The sequence below is a fragment of the Dromaius novaehollandiae genome, chromosome 4, assembly GCF_036370855.1.
Source record: "Dromaius novaehollandiae isolate bDroNov1 chromosome 4, bDroNov1.hap1, whole genome shotgun sequence".
NCBI lineage: Eukaryota > Metazoa > Chordata > Aves > Casuariiformes > Dromaiidae > Dromaius > Dromaius novaehollandiae.
Window position 1 is genome coordinate 23666765 of NC_088101.1, and position 17131 is coordinate 23683895.

The 17131-nt window shown below is 35.2% G+C and overlaps 1 protein-coding gene across 6 annotated transcripts in view; it reads right to left on the reverse strand.

Moving 5' to 3' along the window:
• Window positions 1-17131, reverse strand: part of CAMK2D (calcium/calmodulin dependent protein kinase II delta) — a 177511-nt gene that overhangs the window by 36041 nt on the left and 124339 nt on the right. For 4 of the 6 annotated variants that reach the window (XM_064510620.1, XM_064510619.1, XM_026105302.2 and 1 more), the window contains 6 exons: window positions 13987-14070; window positions 12866-12960; window positions 11190-11312; window positions 10016-10099; window positions 9091-9133; window positions 4634-4671 (listed from right to left, as the gene is read on the reverse strand). In XM_064510620.1, the coding sequence (XP_064366690.1) occupies window positions 4634-4671; window positions 9091-9133; window positions 10016-10099; window positions 11190-11312; window positions 12866-12960; window positions 13987-14070 (467 nt within the window). The remainder of the gene's footprint in view (window positions 1-4633; window positions 4672-9090; window positions 9134-10015; window positions 10100-11189; window positions 11313-12865; window positions 12961-13986; window positions 14071-17131) is intronic. The other 2 variants (XM_064510622.1, XM_064510621.1) reach the window with 1 other exon arrangement.

Below are 17131 nucleotides of genomic sequence, written 5' to 3' on the forward strand. Positions count from 1 at the left end.
TAAAAAATTAACTACATCATTTAAAGAAAAACCCTAGCAATCCTCTAAGCCAGCTTGTGAGGTATTTCTTCTTCTTAAAGAAAAGCCTTTCTAAAATCAATTAGAAAATGACGATGTCCTCAGCAATCTATATGAAAAGGCATAAAGAAAGGGAAAGTCCTAGAACAGTGGACCAAACTGAGCTGTGTAAGAAACATCTGACTTCTAACTTAAGCTTCCCAAAGATTCTGTCATCTCAGGTGAAGTGTTCAACTTCTCAGAGGTGCAGGCTAGCATTTAACTTTTGTCAGTGCTAAGGCTTTGCTAAGTTTGAGCCTTCGGAAGTTCGCACCACTGGAGAAATTCACTGAACTTAATATCCTCAGCCTTCCTATCCTTTCCATTATTGTTTTACTTTGGTACAGGTATGGCAGCTGACCCATCGATTGGAGGAATGAAGCCTGCAGCTAAATTCAAGTCTTACTTAGGACATGTCTAGATTATGGAAATGTAGATAGGGTTTGCATTAATTAATTCCAGAGTGAAAACTGCCTTACCTTAACTAGCATTTAACTTGTCTTTCAGGAATCTATTGCAGCTTAATTAGTTAATGCCAGAAGAATATTATTTCCATACTAAATCTTATTTAGCAATATTTATGATAGGACCCACTCTCCCACATAGGATAAAAATATTTTTCTTTGATTTAGAATCAAAGTTAATAGTGCTCTACAGCAGGAGGATGAGACATCTGTATTTTTCTAACACTGGCCTTTCTACAGATACTGTCATTTAGAGAAAATATGAGTGATTACTGAATTCCAAGTGTTTATTTTATGCTCCAACTTAGACTAGTTATTACCAAATAAGTTTCATTTACCCATTCACAACTGTGTACTCCAAGTACCATTTCAGCCAGAAGTTGCAGGGCTCTCTGAACTCAACATAGGGGGAGAAAGAATACCTTGGTGCACAAGGGCATTCACAGGGAACTTAGCTTTTTCAGACATGAGTATTAGCTAGTATTTTATATAACAACTAACTTGCTTAGATACTTAGGGGACTGTGAGATTGGCAAAACCTGAAGTCCTTACTCAGGAAAAACCTTAAAAAAACCCCAACCACTTCAATAAATGGAAATTCTATAGGAGAATTATGGAGTAGTGAGCACACATACAACACTGATGGCATACTGTATCTTCAAACACAAGAGAAAATCACATATCAACTTGTATAACGGAAAGTTCATATTTTGGTGACAGCTTAAGTCATGAAGACACTACCAACAAAAAGTAACTAATAAAAAACTCAAATACACGCAAAGCAAAAACATGAGGAAGGAAATGAAGATTTCACCAGATTTCATACAGTCCCATTCAGTAGTAGCTTAATACCAAAAATAAAGTGATATGCCAAAAAAATGCTTGTTGCTGAATACATAATGAAAACAGGTTAATCAAATTTTAACTCCAATTTTGCCTGAGTAAGGAGAGCAGGCTTGGGTCCATACTCCCTTGGTGAAAGTCCTATAAAAATAAACAATATCCATTACAGCTACTGCTGAAAACTGCAGGAAATATATTCAAAACTTATTAGTAACATATCAAGAATTCAGCATTCATACTAAAAGCAGAAAGAGATAATGTAATTCAAAACAAAGTTACTTCTTCTGTATAAGCAGAACTTGGCAAAACCCTTTGAAGCTTAGAGAGAAAACAGCAATAAGCCTGTACACTTTCTCTCATTCTCATATACCATACACATGAGATTTGTTGTTAAGATATATGAACACACACTTCTCTGTTTTGCATGTATTTTAACAGAAAAGGGAAACTATTCCAAAAGCAGTAAAATATTTTCACGTGAAACAACTGTTCTAAATTTAAATTACACTAAAGTGGTGATCCATTTGTTGTGAAGGAGAAAAACTTTTATACTAAATCATTACTTGTCAAGAGCCACTCTTTTAGGTTTGATAGCAGTACAGGACAGATGCACACAAACACACCAAACAGCTGGGCATGACTGTAGAGTCATTTATGGTCTTTTTTTCAATATCTTATAAAAATATTTTAAGAAGCAAAACCTGTATCTTAGGACTTAATCTTCCACAGAATACTTTTGCAACAGAAGGACTAAAGCATACTTCATGTTTGTGATACTAGAAATATCCCCACTGTACCTGTCCTCTCTCCCTCATTTGGACACTATTACCACTGATACTGTCTCTGAAACCCTACATTCACCCAGAGAAGAACAGAATATTTACCTATGTAACTACATGCCTATTAATATCTGACTAGCACTTTTTACTTTTCAAGGAGAGTTGTGCTTCCCAGAGAAAGGTGTGAATGACAGTTGCCTTCTCTCTACCTTCAGCAGCAACAGAAGCTGGCTGGGACACCACAGCAGATCATCATCATCAACTCCAAATTCACGTTCAAGGCCATAATAAACAGGAATATAATGAATTGCCATATGGAGGCACAGAGGCCAGATGAATGCAAAACTATGGAGTAGGTCAGGGAGGAAGAGAAGTTAGAGAGACTGACAGTCAGTTGGGACATCTTCTGACACACCCCTGAGCTGTGAAGGAAGTTAGCTAGGAGAACGTAGTATGGAAAGGCTGTGGAGTTGTTTTCTGATTCCTGAGCGTTCAGCATTGCATCCTGACCTGTAATTGCTCAATTAAAGCTATACTATTTCACTGTGCAGAGCAATGCAGTTTGTGTTACATTTTATTATATTAATATTATTAGCTTTTAATACACAGAGATTTTTAAAACTAATGGAAGGCTGTTATAAGATTACTATATTGTTACTGTTTTTTATCTACTAAGGACAGCTGCATTGGCCAATGTTACATCTACTTTTATGTATTTACATGTCCCCAGTTTAAAAAAATAAAAAGCTTGCTTGAAAGAACTGCAGAACAATTCACTGTGGATGGCATATAGCAACTGCAGGCTTAAAATTCACAAGGTTATACTTTAAAGTCTTGCAGCTTCTCACAGTATGTTAACAAAACTAAATGCAACTGTTTGATTTCTGAGTGTGAACGTTGCACAGGAGGAAAAATCTGTCAGATAAAGATCCTCACCATCATCTGAACACTCGAACTGGACTTCCTTTTCTGAATTGACCAGTCAGAGAGAAAGGAAAAGAAGAAAATGTGACTGGTTGGATTTAAAGTAGCAATGCATGGAGAACAGTATATTTCTGTTTCTTTGTTGTATTTTTTAAGACAGCTTAAGCTGTAGAAAGGGGTAGAAAAATGCTATGGAGAATATACTTTCTCAATAAAAGAAAAGATGAAAATAGACCTCCCCAGATGTATATTCACTCTCTTTGCTCCACATAACCACACAGGAAAACAGCAGATAAATAAAATGTGCTGTAAACTGAAGTATCAAAGCCCAACAAGTGTAATTTAGGCAAAATTTTGGCAACGATTGTTTGCAATATTATAATCAAAATTAAGATATAACAAATACCACAGTAGACCTGAAGGAGGAATGATATTTAAACAGGAAAAGCTATTCAGCTGGAGTACATACAATTTAAATATTCCAGAATGAAAGACGTTAAGGATTTTCCACAAAAATGACAGAATAGTACAAATGATGTGCTTCTCCATACAACTAAGATATCTATTACTTGTCAGTGAGAAGCACTGAAATCATAGTGTACTCACTTCATTTTAAGTCAGTGTCAAGATTATTCTGATAGGGAAAGTGTGCATATTTGGGAGAGAAGGGACAAATATACTACGAGTAAGGTATTTAAGTACATAATGTTTTGTTAGAGTAAAAAATTAAGATTAAATATAAAATTAAAATTCAGGTCAAAGACACACTCCTGAGAAAATACACAGAGCACAGAAGAAAAACGTTCAAATCATGTAATGAAATCTTGAGGCACTTATTTTAGTCTTCAGGTGTCCTCCAAGAAAAGAAATAAAACATTTCTCACTGCTTAGTGATTTTTTTTTCTGGCTGTTTTTCAAAGTATTTATCCAGAATGTTCATTTGTGAAGCATCTCTCCTCCTGCAGGATCTGGTGACATGAGAATAGGAACTCTAAATTATGTATGAAAGCTGCCAAAATGTTCCCTTCTTAGTAAGGTCTATTAGTCAGGACAAACTTATTTGTTGACATATTAAACCCCTCAAGTTCTGCCAAATGTACCAAGGACATCTGGCAGAATACACTTAATGTGGAGCCAAACCTACCAACAAACTTTTGATCTTCCATGGCATCTAATAAAAAATCAAGGGGAAACATGGAGGCAATAGAGCTGCAGATAAGCACTGGTACCTAAAAAGCTAACATACCCACCACCGAACCATCATTTATATTTATAGGCCAATTTGTAACACTGAGTCATTAATTATACAATCATCCTTCACTGAAATAGCAAGCAAAGCATTCTTTCTCCAGCAGTTTTCTATCTTCTACTTATTAAAATGCTTTCTTTCAGCTATTCCTTTCATTTCATTTTTTAAGTTTTGCCTAACTTTAATCACTTCAAATATGCACTAAGAAGCACTTAAATTCTATAAAGAAAAGAAATAACCATACTCAACTCTAAAAACTGGCAGAAGTTTCAGATAGTGAATAAGAAAATATATTTTAAAGCATATATTTAACCTACCTTGACTCCATCTGGCTTTTTCAGCAAACTCTTGGCTGCTGTAAAATGAGAGAAATAATTTCAGTGTCAGATGGTTACTACTGAGGTCAATCAGCTGTGCAGCAAACCCCCATAGCCCCCCAGCTGCATACACTTTCAGTTTCTATTTCCTCTCCTTGGTGCTCTAAGTAAAGGATACAAGATATCTATAGCATTTAAGAAACTACAAATACTGAAGAGTGTAAATATTTCTCTTCTATTGATTAAAGCTGTTGGGAATTATACAATGAGAAACCTAGTTGTTAGGAACTACTGGGTGTCATAACAGAAACAGAAGTAGGATATGTGTAAGAGAAGCAGCTTCAGATACATTCATTTTCTGGACTGAAGTATGTTTACAGTTGTTGACAGGGATAGTTTGACAGGACTATGAAGTAGTACTGTTCTGATGGCAGGGACTTTGATAGGATACTTGTAGAGCTCACTATCTTAATGATGTTATTAATATGAGAGTGACATAAAAGTAAGCAACATCTAATCAATGGGGTAAGGTACCTTAAAATTATAATGAGGTAGATGACTATCTATTCCATTAAATGAAAAGTGAATTGCATTATAAAAGAGCACTTTTGAGCAATGGTTCTTTCAGGATTTCCCATGATGACAGTATCAGTCACCTCACAGAAGAGGACAAGGAGGTTGCAAACACAAAAGGAAGAACGATCTGCTAGTGAAGTTTTGTTTTGGAAGAGTGCTTCTTGGGGGGGTTAATAATTAAGAATGGTAGCTGTGCTTCAGTTTCCAATTAAAAAAAAGCCTGTGGCTTTCTGAACCGTGCTGCACCCTGCTCAGTCAAATTTCTTCAAAATAAGTATTTAATTTGACTATAATTTCAATCTGATCTGACAAGAAAGATTTTATTTGTCACAATTTTGATTCACAGGTGTATTAGGCTTTAAATCCTGCCACGTAAACTGGGTCAAGCTAGTCCAAATTACTAAATTTAGAGGGCTAATGTGCAAGCAAGCAAACCAAAACCCTGAACTTGCAAACATTTGCAGCAGAAATACATGCTGGGAGACCTACCAAATTCAAATAAACTATTCACAAGTGCAAATGCTTGCTGAGTCTCTGCCAAAGACCGGAAGAATAATGAACTATAAAAATGATCCTGGCATTTTTATTTGTTGTTCATGAACCCATCTTCCTATTAGAAAATATGCTGTAGTTTAGGTTGTAAGGAAGGTGCTGTTCTATATACAGTTTTGCTCAGAATTAGGAAGCCTTTTTGACAGAGGAATGTTCCAGGCTAAAAAGCTGGTGTAACCAAGGGGAGAGAGACATGACGTGGAGCTTGACCCTTACAGGTATTCTTTCTCTTTTAGAAAAATAAATGATTGGGCCTTGCCAGCCTGAGGTTGTTCAAATTATTTCAGGATTTTGGAGAGAGGAATGAGAAGGGGAAAGGAGGACAACATCATATATTTCAGCCTCCCTCCCCTTGCACTGACAATACTTAGCTTTACTTAAAATAGAAGACAAAATATTTAGTACTGCTTCTGATGACAGGTTACCAACATTTGTTTCCCTCTCCATTTAGCATTGTTAGGGAAAAATAAGAAAAGCTAAATGCTTCAGAGGAACATGTCAAGTTAGGCCTTTTGAATCTGCTTCATGCTACAGTGGCCATGCCTTTGTGCATATATGCTCTGCATCTTCTATTTACATAAAGAGAAGGTGTTTGTGACAATACAGACAGTTTAATTGATATTTCCCTTGAGTTAATGACTATCTGGTTTAAATTTGAAGTCTGTATTTGTGGCTTATTCACCAACTATGCCTGCATCAAGTGCTCATTTAGCTTTGTTCAGAGTGCAGAAAATGTACGATCATCCCAGAAACTGTACAGAAATACCTAATGTCCATTACTGTGCTGTTCACGTTAAAACTGGAAAATGAGGTCAGGTTAATGTTTGTAATTTAACAAATGTGTATCACTCCTCCAACTATATTTTAACAATTATGGACATTAGCAAATGCTATTAAAAATGTGACAAGGCCCGTGATTTCCAGCTAAGAGTAACAAAAATAGATTTGTATTATGTAACAGAAATATAGCATGTTTTTACATAAGATAAACATGTAAATTAACATCTAAAATAAAGTATTTTACAGAAATTTTTGAGAGAGGATATTTCCTGTTGTAATGTGTGCTTGCAGAACCTGATGCAATGAGGCCTTGAACCCGAAGCAACTGTTAGACTTCACAATAATACAAATGTTCAGGAACTCCATGAACTTCTCAGATTAATTTATGGAAAGGAAAGGAGGGGGAACTACTTCTAAAACCTAAAGCCAAAAAACCCCTAAGTTCATTCCTTTCAAAGCCTGTTTTATACTGTCAGAGATCACAAAAATATGGGAAAATATAAATTAATTCTTATAGGCTGCTGTTCATAACAAACTAGGTCCTTTTGCTAAGCTTTTGTATTTAACTTCTGAGTTTTTTCAACGCTTAAGAAACATTGCATGTTATATGCAAAAAAAAAAATAAAAACAAGTCAAATGAGGGTATCAAAAGCAGTAACTACAAGTGCTGTGTTTATGGCATTGCCAGCATGTCCTTTGAAATGTTTCTAGTGTGGATTATTATGCAGTATGTTATGTTAGAGGACATACTTCTTACTCAACTGCTTTTGCCGTTGTTGTTTTTGGCTTGGAATGTATTTTTAAGAATATGTTAATGCGTCTTTCTCTAAGCACAGATACTGCATACAGATCAAATATTTAAAGAATTTGCAGTAGCAAAGCTATTAGCATATTCTAAATTAAGCCCACAATGAAAGATTTTTTGCAACTACAAGCAATAGCTATAAATAAAACCTATGCAGAGCTAATAAGCCAGAAAGAAAACTGAAAAGAAATGGCATTTGTGACAACATGAGGAAATTAGAGTGATTTAGGGCAAACAGCAATTTTGATTCAGAAGAGAAAAAAGATGTTCCTTTCACGTGCTGAGGGTCTTACCTCACAAGAAATATACATTCCACATAAAAGGAAGAAAGAAAAAGGAAAATAAAACACTTTTATAACAACATTGTTATGGACAAATGACCTTCAAACGCATGCGTTGCAATGAATATAATGAATAAACAACTTGAAAAGTAAAATGTCATTATGCATCATTACAGGATAAAACAGAGATGCTAAGTGAAAAAAATCCAAAACAAAGCCAAAAAACCTGTTTGCTTTTGATGCCGAAATAATGTTTGAAAATGACTTTGGCTTTTTCCTTCATGAAAGTTGAAACTGACCCTTACATATACAGACTTTAACAGTTACGAATAGTGACGAGAAATGACACATCTGTTTGATATTTTAAATTTTTACAACCTACAGCATTACCACCTTTAAAAGGAAACGAAAGTTACTAGCAATTCATTAAGCATGAATCCAACGTCATTTACAGAAATGTAGTTTTCTGTGTTATAGGTATATATTAAATGTAGGAACTTAGCACAGAAAAACCATGTGTATTTTAAATACTATGCAAATAGAACAAACTGTTCTTCCATTCATAATTCTTTAACTTATTTTGAATAATTCAGTGCTTATTATTATTCAAAACATGCCCAAAGCTACTATGTTTTTATCTGTAAATTCATTTCAGTTACACTCCAACAGTTACATCATAGAGTAGGAGGAACTGCACATTGAAGAGTTTTAAATCTGGTGTTATTCTTTCACTATTCCCTTAAAACTTTGAATGGCAAATGAAAAATTCAGCATAGCATCATAATTTTGGCTATACTGTTATTCAGGAAAATTTAACTCTACTAACAGCAAACATTTTGGCCTTCACCATCAAAATTTATTTAGTATAAACACCTAAATCTCCGTGTACACTCATTAGAAAATAATTTCATAAGCAGGAAACACCTCGTTATATCACACTAGAATTAGAAGAGAGGAAGAAGGAGGACTAATTTTAATATATTTCTTACTCCTTAGCAAAGCAATAAAGAAAGAACAACATGTCTTTTTTTAATACAAGATGCAATCGAATCCTGGAATGAGGTTTCAGTTATATAAAAGCAAATAACTTTTTAAACTTTGTTTAACTACATTTAAACATATGGAATTTTATGTATTATTTTCAATTTCCTCCATCAAAATAGCCAGGAAAATATGTATGTCTTTCAAGAAGATACTACAGATAACACTAAAAATGTAAAGAGAAGGAACACACTTTCCACTGCAATACTGCATTAGCTGAAGTCTGCTAGAAAAGATTCAATTTGGCCCAAATAGTCTAATTTTCTTGTTTGTTTCTGCAAAAGAAACAACTTAGATGTATCATATTTACATGCTCCTCGGCAATAAAGGTCCTTCTATACTACACAAATCCTAATTAGATCCTATTCACCATCAGCGTCAAAAAAACAAGGCCATATGAATCTGGAGCTCAATGAACATACCTGAGAAATTTCTGGTAGCCAGCATTGTTGTCAAAATGGCCCCCTGTGTACAAATACATTTTCTCAAATTAGCATTATACTTGTGTAAAATTCTGAATGCAAACACAACACAAAGGAAAACACACTCTTAAATTGCATGAATTACTGAATTAACCCTGAAACAATGGATTTTCTGTGCATTATCTGTCATACCTGATGCCGTGAATGCATGAACTGTAATCCAAGCTTAAGTATGCACCTCTTACCAACTTGGTAATCTCAAATAATTACTAACTGTCAGTATGTAATGCACAAACCCTGGGTACTCACAGTCACAACAATCATCAGCTGAATTGCAAAACACAAAACTGAAAATGAAATGGACTTGATTTGTGTGCTTAGAATCTTTTTTTTTGAGGTAGGAAGAGGAGTTTATTTGCAATGTGCCGATCAGAAATGTTCACATTTGTAAAATTATCCTGTCTTGGCTGATCAGAATAAAATAAAGGATCTTCTACAAGAATAGCCCTAGGGATTTTTTTCCTTCAACTAAATATTTTTACTTCTTATAAATGAAGATAATTGTTATTATTCTCAATCCAACAAAATAATGCAATAATCATTAAAAAAATTCCTTCTTAAAATACGCCTTTATAACAGACTAGAAATGCAATTAGATTTGCAAAAGGATATACTGAGTCCAGCATCATATTGTTTATAATGCTTAGCAGGATAGCTTACATCAACATGCTTTGTTCTGTTCATCTTTGTTAAAAATTTAAGATCTCCATGATTAAAAGCAGATCATTCATGAAATTGTTCATAGGATAATAATATTCAAGAAGAAATTCCTTTAGGGCCATTTGTTTTACAGATGGAACAGAAGTCAACTTACACTTTTATCTCTTCAAAATTATCTACTCATCCTTGCAGTTTTCTTTCTTACCTTTAGTTTTCTTCTTGCGTTGAATTTCTTCAAGCAATCTACTGTCTCCTGTCTGTGCATCATAGAGGCAACAGTAGAACGTTGCTAAGGGAAGAAGAAAGAATTATTTTAATGTATCCAGCCAGACATCTAGTATGTTATTCACTGCAAAACATGTATATTATAACTCAGATGGTCCAAACCTTAAGCCTTTAATTTCTACCCTGTGTGACTGTCCCTTTATGCAGGATTCTACACTTTTGGAAAAATCTCCAAATCAACAAAATTGAGGACTTATTATACTCTGTGCTTCCAATGTGTAAGGTCCTCCTGAAATGAATTAATTTTTCCACATAAATAAGGACTTAGGAAAAACACAAAATCTTAGAATTTGGGTTACCTAGTACACACATAAAAAAAAGTTATACGCTCAATTATGGTTTCAGAAAATATGCTTTAAAAAAAGAAGGAAGCTTTTTTTAGCATTAGTTATATTAGGTGAAGTACAGCAGCAGGAAATATTTAAGAGAACACTCAGCTGTATTTAATTTGGCTTACAGGGAAAACATAATTTGCATTGTAGTTTTAAAGGCAAGATGATGCAGCTTATTGGAATGAATAAAGGGTTGGGAACCACCTATACATCTCCCTGTGACTTTCTAAGTATCAGCCAAGACTACCTGCAAAGTCAAACTGTAGCATGTACTGAGACTTGGAAAGTGGTGCTGGATCCAATAATAGGAAGGTAGTTTCTATTACTCGCAAACTGACTTATATCAAGTCCCTCAATTTTCTGCCTTTAAATTTCATGCTTATCATAATGGTTATACAAAAATGAAAATGTAATGCATTATGCAATTGAAAATGACTTTCCTGTAAATTTTTTCCCTGAGAATTTGCAATAATACCATGAAGGTATTACAGCCTAATTCTGGCAGTGAACCCCTGCATCATGAAGTGAAGCAAAAGGAGTCTGCTTCTGGGAAGCTCTATCTCAGGCTGGAACCTCAAAATATGACACTATTGACTATATCTGTATAATTACAATTTTACACCTTCCTACTTAAATAGGTGCAATGAAACAGCATGAGTAAGGACAAAAATTATCCTCTGAACACCTTCACTGGATGCTGAAGAATACTATAAATTGATTTGCCTGTAAAATTATTTTGTTGAATAAGTGGAAGTTACTTACACAGATCCATGGATGCTTTAGCGCTTCTGATGCTGTGATACGTTTTGCTGGGTTAATAGTAAGCATTTTATTGATAAGGTCTTTTGCTTCAGGAGTCACTGTATCCCACTCTGGTGATGGAAACTTAAGAAAAAACATGTATGTGTATATTAACTTGCATGATCTCTGCATGATTTTATGTAAAGATTTTTACTGATACTATTTTTGTAACATTAACCACTAGCACAACTTAACAGGTTTAAGAAAAAAAAAATGCAGTTTGCCACGATTAGAACAGTTTGAATGAGCTGGTTTTACAAATAGTGTTTTCCTCCTTTACTATTCTTTTTTATTGATTTGGTTCAGATGCATAGCATTTATGTTTACAGTAACATGATGCCAATTGAAATTCATAGAATAAAATAAGTGGCAGGTGGAATAACAAAATCTAATCACCTCAGAGGCATATGGTCATGCAGAACCTAATACAGTCCTAGTTTCAGCTTAATTAAGATACAAATATTAAGTATTATTATACGATCTCTTTTTTTGCTTTCTTTCAAGTCAGTCTTCATGCTAACTGTATAGTTATGGTGTATAAATCTAATTAGTCATTAATTTAACACCTCCTTGCTCAGGCAAATATTTACACATGCACTCAAAGTGTCTGCCCAAATGCAAATGGAATGAAAAATATGGACGTCTACTGCTTTTGTGAAGACAGACCTTAAGCTTAAGCATTTCATTTTGAGGTATCCACTATTAAAAAATGATTATTTTTAGATCATAGGAATTTGTTATAATCTAGGCAAAGTACTTCACAAGTATGTACCATGTATGTACAATACAGATGGGTAGTTCAGTTTCTGCACTTACTCATTTCTTGCCCTCACAGCTGAAACTGTAATTCCCACTGTCATCCTGTTTATTCCTATATGATTACTTGTTCATTTCCACTAAAAGGCCATAGCATGACAATCACTTTTCAGTCATTATCGCTCCAGGACTGGATTCAAATAAGTAGCTTAAAAGATAAAAGGTTCTATGTCTTTTGCTCTTCATCATTCACAAATGGCTTAAATTTGAGCATCAATAACCCTCTGTCTGTTTAACTTAGTATAAACAGATGATGTTGCAAAATTCATGTATGTCACCAAAATATCAGTTCAATTTTCCAAATACTTACTAACAGTCATAATGCTTATGGTTGGAACACACATAGAGGAAATGAAACTATTTCTTTCGAAGAGCTCTATGCTGGCTTGTATTTACAAAAGTAGGCAATACAACAGTATTGCAGTGTATGTTCAGGCAGCCTAAGACATTATAAAAACAATTGATTGGCTTAAGTGACAAACCACAAGAAAAAAAACACAGGCATCTGGGAGTTCAGAAATATTTATCAGAGGCAGAGAGGTCTGAACAGCCTTGTCAAGAAAACATAATGTTTGCAGGACTTATACAAGGGCCAGACAATGAAACTGGGAGCATAAGGAAATCAGATTTAAATTAGCAAAGGATGTTCCCATCAGTATGAAGCTCATGTTACCAAAGTGGTATTTACCATAGCAAGCAGGTCATAAATATAAACAATACAAAAAAAAAATTAGGAAAAAATTTTGAGTTAACTTTTTATTCTAGAAAACTACTGAGAGATACAATTATAGTTAGCTAAGTAGACAGAGCATAGCACATACATCATAAGCACCGGCCTTGATCTGCTGGTAGAGTCTGTGCTGGTCTTCATCCCAGAAAGGAGGATATCCTACCAGGAGGATATAGAGAATGACACCTGCAGAAAGTTTAGAGTAGTATTAAGTGATTTAGAGAAATATAAACTCCAGAAATTCATTTTGCACCTGAAGTACACGTAAAACAAATGGCTCAACAGTGGTATCCTAGCTACTGAAAAACACTGCCTATTTATGCTGGCGATAAGAGCAAATACAGGGTTCACAGGGCAACATCCTATACAGACTGTGGGCAAAACGTGTGTCTGACAAAATCAGATCAGGCACACTGTCTAGCTACCTGGGGAAACTGATTTGCACTTTTCAATGCTCAACCTATAAAAGACATTCTATGAAAATGCATTTGCTACCTCTGGTGTATTGTGGCCTGAAGTGGTACCTTTAAGTTGGAGTTTAACTAAACCTCATGCAAAGAAAATTTGGGCAACTCAAATCTCTATAAATACATGGTCGATGGTAAATTTAAATGTCCAACCTGCTACTTGTACAGAGATGGTTCACTGTTGACTAAAAAAAAGTTTTCATAAATACAACCAAGCAAGTGTGAAGAAAAGGAAAAATACTGATTGTTCTCAGGCAGGTGGCAACCCCTTGCCAGTACCGTAAGTTACACTGTTTCAAAGAACTGAGTGACAAAAAAAATTGTTCTGCACTGCAGTTGCAAAAAACTCAGTTGAAAAATTTAAAACTGCAGTTCTAATATCTTGGTCAGATCAGTTTTTAAGCTGCTTGCGAATCAATTTAAGATTCTGCTTACGCTATAAATTGTTACATTTTGTGACTGGTTAGGCATAGTGCATCTGCAGGCAGTTTTTTAAAACATTAATGTGTGCTGTGCAGTCATGACCAAGAATGCAGTGGCAACACATCTTCACAAATAACAACAAAATAAATAAAGCTGGAAGAATAACAAGAAATCTGAAGACTTCTAAAAATGAATATTGAATTTCACTAAATATATATTTTCTGATGTGGAATATTTTAGATAGTATTTTGGATACCATCTCTCTTCCCCAAAGTACTTTTTCTTTAAAGTGACTGAACACTCTTTCACAATCATTTCTTACCACATGCCCACATATCCACAGGTTTTCCATAGGGATCTTTTCGTAACACCTCTGGAGAAAGGTATCCTGGAGTACCAGCAAAGCCTGTCAAAAGGAAGGGCAAGTATTCTCAAAAGCTGTACATGCTCTGCAAAAAGCAAGACATTCTCATCTCAGCACACAACACACAGGACTTTTTGATGCCATCTAATATTAAACAGTTAATTTTGTTCTTTTTTAATGGCAATTCACTTAGAAGCGACAATACGGGGAACGCTGCAGGCTGGGCACATTCCCTTCTCCCATCATGTCTGGTACAGTTGAGATGACAGCTAAAAGCCAGCTGCTTAACCCACCTATGCTAGCACTCCAGGTTCAACAGCGTCAAGGATCTGGTGAAAGTGCAACAGTGGAACATTTCCAAAAAGATTACAAGATAGCTGATGAAATTTCATTCATGATTTTTGCATAACTGTAAGCCACAGTGAGTCATCCAGTAGTGAGGTGCACATATATTTGCTCAGGGTCAAAAAATTTAATGGAGTAGAGGGGAGTGTAGGAAGCCTCAATGATCTGAGTGATCCCCTTGGAAATACTAACCAAAAGAGAGAAAATGCACACCATGCATGCCAAAAACTATGAACACTATTACTGTTTTTTTTTAAAACATTAGCCTAATCTAGTCTGTTTTAACTAGTCCCAACCATAAAAATTATGTCTGTAAACAGGAATCACACAGAATTTATGTTAGTCCTTCAGCTGTCAGCTGTGAAAAATGTTATCACACACACAATACTTCCACTGACATTTACGGGGAGCTAATTTACAAAACAGAAATGCAGCTCAGCTACAGTCTCATAACTATAAAGAACATTTTAAAAATCCAATTCCATCTTACGGAAGCATTGATTTCTGAGTAAGCAACATATAGGGCTTGATTTAGAAAAGCTCACGAATGGACAAATCTTTCATTTAAAAGGAAAAAAAGGGAGGAAAAACACCATTCTAATTTCTTTGCACAGAAGTGGCAAGTCACTTCAGCCAATGCCAGATGGTGGCAATCTTTTCCTTGAAGTCATGCCACTTCTGGAAACCTCCTTACAAAAGTGAACAAAAAGCATCACATCTCTCCTTCCTTTTATTTATTTATTACCAGCAGTGCTGCTTTCTCTTTGGAGAAATATAAAATGCAGGAATAATGTAGACTTTTCTTAGGATGCTGCAATTAGTAAAAACTTAATGACATTAATTTTAAGAAACTTGCCTGTTCTTTCTAGTATCCTTGCTTAAAATAAATGCTTGGAAGTTCTTAGAAAGGTGAGAATTTGGTGACTTTAACGAAGGACCACACATCATTACTGAAATACCATATTGCATTCCACAAAATTTGTGCTGAATGTAAGACAAGCTATGAAACATATGAGAGATGCCAATAATGTATAAAGTCTAGAGCTACGGAAAAAGGAAGCCTTTGCCATTCAGCTGGCAATCATTCTGGGGTGGGAGAAGGAAAAGGAGGAACACATTCTGTGTATTTTACTGAGAATATACCTAAAATATTTTAATTAAAAACAGGCTGGCTTTTGCAGTCTCCTGATATTAGAACCATGAATTGTTAAAGAATACTATCATACAGGAAACATATCTTAATCTCCTTTGAGAAGCTGTAAAACAAATATTCTAAGTAGCTTTAAATAGAGTGATGTTTCATATTTTTCTTTTAAGGAAACAGTGCTCTACATTAATATTTTTGTTCCTTTTAAAGTGGAAGTAAAGTTGTCTTGACTCTCAAACTTACCACAGTTCCATAAACATAATTAGGCATCACTTGAAACTAAACTTTAGAGTGAAAATAAATACAGTACTTAGTTAACTGCATCCCTTGACAAGTACACAGAACGGGTCTAAGCATATCAGAAACAACTTTTAACCGGTTTAAAGCAGAAATGTATAATGCAGAAATGTTTAATGCAGAAAAGTATACAGTCACGATTTCAGTGAAAAAGAAAAAGCATACTGAAACTGTTAAACTTATTTATCAGCTAACTCTATGACTCATCAGAGGGATCCCTATATAAATATGGGTGTGCGCTTTTCAGAAAACTAGTGCTAGTAATAATTGCTTTAGCTAAAACAACTCGCAAAACTGAAAACTACTTTTGACTGTAAAGTATCTAGAAAAGAATGTATCTTCATATGCGCTTATTGTTATATAATTTAAATAAGCATCCGGAGGCCCAAGACAAATGTTATGCTTCATTGTGTTCAGTGGTGCCTGGGTACATGAGATAGCATGTTACTCTGCCTAAATAGCTTACAGTCTCAAAACCCTCTTCTGCAAAGATTACATATATACTTAATTTCATAAATGGTAATTGTGGCTTTGAGCCTAACCAGGACTGAAAGCTAACTAAACATAATCCCACTACATAAACCTAAAGCAATGTAGAGAAACACACCTTAAACACACAGCAGAAGAGATCACTGCTCTAAGGTCTGCCCTGTGCTTTCATCACCCCCTTGCTATATTCAAGGCTTCTCAGAGGCACTTATATGCAGCGATACCAAAATAAAATGGCAGAATAAACCAGGCTAGTTTAAACAGTCTAGGTAGTACATCTTCGCTAGCATACCTTACTCTGACTCAAGAATATTCAGAAATTCAAATGGACAGCCCAGTGAGAAGATATGGGGAAAAGGCAGCAAGGGGCAAGAGCAAGCAGCTGAGAGTAAACAATTGTGCATATGTTAGTTCTAGTCACAGGCCTGGACTTAAATTAAGACAAGCTGCCACTAGGACTAAATCTAGCTACCAGTGGGTTAACTGCAGTCCATCCATTGACTTTAATGAGGGGCAATGAGTCAACCTGCTTCAATGAGTCAGTGGAACCTGCCAACACTTTCCCAGTACATTAAACACCTCCTAGCAGGGCAGAGTGTTTCAACCAAACAGTTGAACACGTTCTACGAACAGGCAAGGAACAGGCTCGCTTTATAAACATGCAGACCAGGAAAGTATCCTGTAGTATCCACACACGCAGAACGCTGACCGGTTTCTTGCTGATACATATCCGTGGCTTGAACTGAAAAGCTACCATCACACCATTCCTGCAGGATAAAGGACTACACCAAAAAACCCGTATTTATGCAGAGCTATAATTAGAAT